The 6,092-nt window shown below is 42.1% G+C and overlaps 1 protein-coding gene across 1 annotated transcript in view; it reads right to left on the reverse strand.

Annotated features, from left to right (window-relative positions):
• Positions 1-3,901: 3,901 nt before the first annotated feature.
• Positions 3,902-6,092, reverse strand: part of LOC139651920 (cholecystokinin-like) — a 4,921-nt gene continuing 2,730 nt past the window's right edge. The window contains exons 2-4 of the mRNA XM_071528813.1: positions 5,944-6,014; positions 5,156-5,345; positions 3,902-4,567 (exon numbers count right to left, since the gene is read on the reverse strand). Coding sequence (XP_071384914.1) covers positions 4,428-4,567; positions 5,156-5,345; positions 5,944-6,012 — 399 coding nt within the window. The 5' untranslated portion in view covers positions 6,013-6,014 and the 3' untranslated portion in view covers positions 3,902-4,427. The remainder of the gene's footprint in view (positions 4,568-5,155; positions 5,346-5,943; positions 6,015-6,092) is intronic.

The following is a 6,092-nucleotide window of genomic DNA, read 5'->3' on the forward strand; positions in this document are numbered from 1 at the left end:
CATTATATCCAAGTATATCATGTTAGCTCGCTCCCTGCTGAACAATGGAAAGGGTTCACATACTTCAGTTCTATTACAAAGTCCTGACAACTGTGTTTCTTTTTTGTGTGTTGACATGTGTGAACTTTGCAGCAGCTTGAAGCACTGAAGCACTGAGTTTTGTGATGAACTTGAGTTTTACGAGGAAGTTGTAAATTTCAGCTTTGGATTTGGTTGGCCAGTGTCACTGCCATCAAGTGACATGTTTGGTAAGTTTATTAATTTACTGATTTATTTCTGTCATAGCACAAATGCATCCCAATGGTCTCCTCAGACTGTTGGATGTAACTTTAATATAGAAAGTATTTCTCTGTCTTGGTTATATGGATGTGTTGCTAGATGTGCTCTTGACTGTGTCATGCTCTATGGGTCAAGATGTGACTTGATGTTGTGTCCATCTCCTTCCTCTCAGGTCTGACTTACTCTTCTCCCCTGACTGGATGGCCGTCGTCCTCTCATCAGGACAAGGACTACCAGATTGTTCCTAGCAGCCTGCTATCCTCATCCTACCGGGTGCAGGGCTTCCTGGGGGAGGGAACCTTTGGGAAGGTCACCAAGTGTGTAAAGACACCCACCAACACAACGGTGGCCGTTAAAATCACCAAGAACCACCCGGAACTGATGAAGCAGGCAGAGGAAGAGGTACAACACAAACTGTTTGCTTATCAAAGTTTAACTTGCACCATGCTTGTCAAAATACAATATATTTGCATCGGTGGGAAAGAAGAAAAACTCATTCCCATGCAGCATTTGTTTAAACCTCTGGTCCATATTGGCCTGGTGGTACAGGTGAGTAACTGTAGATAAGAGGACTTGTGACTGGAAGATTGCTGCTTCCAATCCCTGGACTGACTGGACAAGCCAGTGAGCAAAGAAGAAGACTGTGGTTGTACTGGGAAGCTCCCAGTGTGAATGTATGGAAGTGTGTGAACGTATGGAAGTGTGTGAATGTATGGAAGTGTGTGAACGTATGGAAGTGTGTGAATGTGGATACACAGTGGTTGATGTAATGTGTTGTGTTGCTCTTCTCTCAGGTCTCCAGAGATCTTGCTGGGCCTCCCCTCCACAGGCCATAGACATCTGGTCTCTGGGCTGCGTGGCTGCTGAACTTTCCCTTGGCTCTCCACTAACCCCTCCTTCTGCTACTCTATATTACAAACAATATAACAACCTGTCAAATGATATTGTTTGTAAGGTGGGAGAACACGGGAAGAGTATTCATAATCCACTTATGATTTTTGAAACGTTAAATGTACACAGCACACAATAGAGGTTGTTAGTAAGACCCAGCGAAAAATATGATTAATATTATGATCTAAGTGATACATTTGGGGTTTTGATGAACCAAAATATATTTAGGGTTATCTGTGATATAGGGTTTGAGAGTTTTTAGAAGAAAGAGGGAAAACACATAGCCTACTTATACTGTTGTCGTCCATGCTAGTTACAACTTAATAATGCTGACATTGTTGCCACTTAGCATCATCCATTTTGCTTCCTGAAACAAGGTTTAAAAAGCATACAAACTGAGAAACAAAGCATTATAAGTGATGATGGAATCTTCATCTTTTCGCAATGTAGAAAAAATGTAATTAATCAAACAAGCAGTAGATGGTGATCAACGGGTCCTCTCGCTGCGGGTGCCCAGATCTGCGGGTGCTGTGGTTCTAGCAATCCAGTATTGGTTCTTTGTGCTCATTATGGGTTGCAACTGTTGTTAAGGAATAGCAGTAGCTAAACTCACCACATAGCTAGCTAAGTGTGTGGAGTACCAGGCTAGCGCAGCTGTAGATAATGCAAATTAACGTTAGAGCAAGGTTAGCGTTAGCAACAGAGTTTGATTTGTAGTTTTATCTGTGGTGTGTATGGAACATTTTCTGTGCCACAATCCCTTCTATTCTCATACAACGTAGGCTATTGCTTATTGTATCTAATAAAAAATCTGGAAAATTAGAAAATATGGATTGTGAATGTTTTATAGGACTCTTGTCACCAAGGTGTCAGGCCAGGTAGGTCTGGAGTGAAGTGTGTGTGTGTGTGTGTGTGTGTGTGTGTCTGTGTGTGTGTGTGTCTGTGTGTGTGTATAGCACACAGTGTGTCTCTCCGTTTCTCTCTTTCTCTCTCTGTGTGTAAGAGAGTGTAAGAGGACAGTTAATCTCATTCTTCTCTATGACCGTCTATCAGGACTCATGAATTTGAGACGTGAAGAAATATTCACTAGCATGAATGACACCTGGAATGTGTGTGTGTGTCTGTGTTACTGTGAATTCATTTGAAATGCATGCAGACAGTACATGTAGCAGGCTGTGTGTGTGTGTGTGTGTGTGTGAATGCAGTTTAGTTGTATTCTCTAATACCCTTATTTCTCAGCCAAGCAATTAATGAAATAAGATATACCTTCTTCCCAGGTCTTCAATCAGAATAAAAACCAACAGAAAACAATTTCTTCTCCCATGTTATTATTTTCATCAAAAATCATCCATATGCGTACATTAATATTGCTTCATATCAGTTTTACAAACAAATTTACATCAAATACAAACTAAATATAATCTAGTTTCTGGAGACAATAATTTGTATTTCCGATCTAAAAGCTTGACTTGATTGTATTCTCTGCATTGTGGGGTGCGTTCAGGTGTGTGAAATGTTCAGCGGTGTTGCAGAGAATCCTTTACTTTTACTTGATGTCACAGCTGTGATCGCCAACCATTTTAGGGCGGCCTGTTAGCGTCTCTTCTCATAAGCATCCAGTTAAATTCAATTGGAGACATGAAATGGCACGTGAAAGCAAAGCCTGTAAATCCCTGTAACCCTAAATTTTGAAATGCATGAAAAGAGTTTCGTTTTTTTCAGGAGGACAGACATCAAACTGTTCTGGCAAGCTGGTCAATAAGTCATAAGCAGTATGGTCTCACAGTGGCTTCTGTTCTGTGCAAAGCTGCAGACTTTCATTTCAAAATAGCAATCAGACTTTCTCACAGTTATCTGGTTGGAGTTTGGTTGGGAATTTTTCATAATATTTGGTGGCCCAACATGGAGTCCTGAAAGCATAATAAGGTTGGGAAAGCATAATGTACGCTGACAACAGAGATTGATCAAAATGTTCTAGCTTTCACTCATGCCATCTGACATCCCCAAGTGAATTACACCAAATGCTTATGGGAAGGGACGCAAAATGTTAAGTTAAAATATCTTATTAACTCTCTTATAGGCAGACACTGCACCATGAAATACTTCTCTGTCTGAACGCTGAATAATGCTGTACCGTCCTGGATGCGGGGAGTGGCTACATGGAATGCTTGTGGTCAGCCTTAGAACTGTAACATTAAAACCATAAAATTATAATCCCAAACAAACATATTTGCATTTTTTTGTTGACATCAGAGGAAAATGGAACTTTATTTTGAGTTTTGACTCAATCTGAAAGTTGCTAAAAACATATTACTCATCTTTAAGAATGCATACAGACATATTAATAATCTGTCAAAAGAGGGAAAAAAAATCTTGAGCATCTACTGGCATTAAGTTCCATTATATAATGACAGGGTGAGTCCCAAGCATCCCATATAGACAACACCTTGTGCTGGCCTTGGTCTTGTGCTTGTCACACTGCACATTCTTAGCCCAGGGTTAGCCTTAGCAGACAGGGTTGGCCTCAGAGGTGAAGAGTCAACACCAGGATGATTTTGCCCCTTTTCTACAGTAACAGAGTCTCTCTTCTTGTTTGCAGCGTGGCATGATCCCAAGGAAACATTTTTCATTTTACTGTGCTAAAGTTTAAGTGAACTGAAGTTCTAAATTGCAGTTAGCTCTGGAGTCCATTGCATTAAGACAGTCACTAGGACTGAGACTTAAATCCAACTCATCTAAGTCCAATTTACAGTGTCAAATGTGTGGCTAAAATTAGACATTTGAAAGACAAGTTCATGGCTGTTTTGAGCGACATCAATTTGAGTTACAAGATGGCCATTTGTCATTTTCTTCATAGGAAAGAGCTGAAATTTGGTTAAAGAAACACATTCTGGAGAATTGGCTTGCTTGATAGTTAATTGCATTCATAATTCACAAAATGTTGAAATTGTATTGAAATCTATGCTATTTTTAGCCTATGTTGGTGTTAAACTGTATGTAATAGACTTGCATGCCTGGATTACAGACATGAGGAGGATCAGGGTTCACAGATTGAAGGCCATGTCCTTAGGAAGAACATTTATCCTCCCTGTTTACAGAAGGCTACAAACCAGTCTAGGATCCAGTTAGCTCTGGGTTAAGTGCAGCGTGAAAAGGGCTTCTGTTTGTGGCTTTTAGCGTGTTTTTTTTAGCGTTTAGCGTGTTTTTTAGCGGTGTTGTGTTTATTATTCAGGGTTCAGAGAATGCGGGTCATGTCTTTAGGCGAGGTATTCGTACTCCTCGGCGTTGCGTCGCCCAAAGTCCATCCAGCCCAGGTAATCTCTGTCCTTTATCCTGTGGCCAGGGCCGAGCCCGCTGGCTCTGCTGGTGAGGGAGGACCTGGTCTGCTGGAGAGAGCCTGGGGGAGACAGAGACACGGGAACACAACCACAGTGAGTTCCACAACACGGACAAGGAGTGTGTGTGTGTGTGTGTGCAGGATTGTTAGAAGTCCCAGAGCATCCATGGAAAAGTGAAGAATACATCAAATTTTGTCCTCATTCCATTTCATAGTCAGCATTTGAGGAAAAAAACTGATTGCAGTGCATTTATTTCTACCAGCTCCATCTTTAGAATAAAAAGCTGTATAATAATACCAAGTCTCCCTGAATGGGCCTTTTGAAGTAACGCTTGTTGACGCTTGTTTTGTTTCCATTCCTGTGTGTCCTTGTGTCCTGTAAGACCAGTCAGCTCAGCAGGTCTCCCAGTCACACAGAGTTGACTGACAGAGACACAGAGATACACAGTGACAGAGAGAGAGAGAGAGAGAGATGACAGAAGGATAGAGAGGGGTATGGAGGGGGGAAAAGAGGGAGCAGAGAGGGAAAAAAGTGACAGAAAGAGTTCAGCTGAATGACATGAGATGAGTGGACTCTTTCATTCCGATTACTCTCCCTATCCATCTCTTTCCCTGCCCTCCCCACCCCTCCTCCCTCCCTCCGCTCACCTTTCCTGGATATGAGTCGGGCGAGCAGCTGGCTCAGGCTGTTGCGGGGGTCCGTGTCCTCCTGGGCCGGGTTGTAGTCGGCCAGTTGGCCTGCGGGGGGCGCCGGAGCCGAGCGGGCCTGGCGTGTGCGGTTGGGCTGGGGGGACGGCAGGCTGTGGGACAGGAGAGCCTCGCCCTCGGCCCCCGGCAACTGGAGGAGAAAGGGATGGAAGAGCGTTTAGGACAAAAATAGGAGGAGGAGACACAATCCATATAATACAGAGTGATGTGTGATGTGTAGAGTAGATGTGTTTTTTTTTACTTTACAGAACAACTGTCAGATTTATTTATACTTTATTTTTACTGGTTTTGGTGATTTTTTTCAAATAATCTGAAAACTACAGCCACTGAAATAAAAAGCAATCACCTTTGAAGGAAAAGGACATAACACTTTTGAGGTGGTTTGTCAATTACATAAAATTTGGAAACAAAAAAACCTATTTATTTGGGGTTTATTTATTCTTTAAAAGTGAATAAAACTCAAGCAATACTGATATTTATGATACTAAAATCTATACAAAATATCTGGCATTAATAGATTTAATGGACTTTTTTGGGGGGGCTAGCCCTTTAAAAGGAGAATCATTTAGTGATCACTTGGTATGTTGTTCAAGGATTATCGCCTATGCTTTGGCTAAATGGTGTGAAAATTGGTCAAGTCAAATAGGTGTGTGTGTGTGTGTGTGTGTGTGTGTGTGTGTGTGTGTGTGTGTGTGTGTGTGTGTGTGTGTGTGGCTTGGATGTCTTACCGTGGGCAGACTCAGGGAGCCGCTGGACAGAGCAGCCAGGAGGACACACACATAGATACCTACATTCATGACTAGAGAGAGAGAGAGAGAGAGAGGGAGAGGGAGAGGGAGAGGGAGAGAGAGAATGTAACAAAGTGAAAACAAAACAC

The sequence above is a fragment of the Centroberyx affinis genome, unplaced genomic scaffold, assembly GCF_046629955.1.
Source record: "Centroberyx affinis isolate AG114_WGS23_722 - 3 ecotype Tasmania unplaced genomic scaffold, CSIRO-AGI_Caff_v1 ptg001727l_1, whole genome shotgun sequence".
Lineage (NCBI taxonomy): Eukaryota > Metazoa > Chordata > Actinopteri > Beryciformes > Berycidae > Centroberyx > Centroberyx affinis.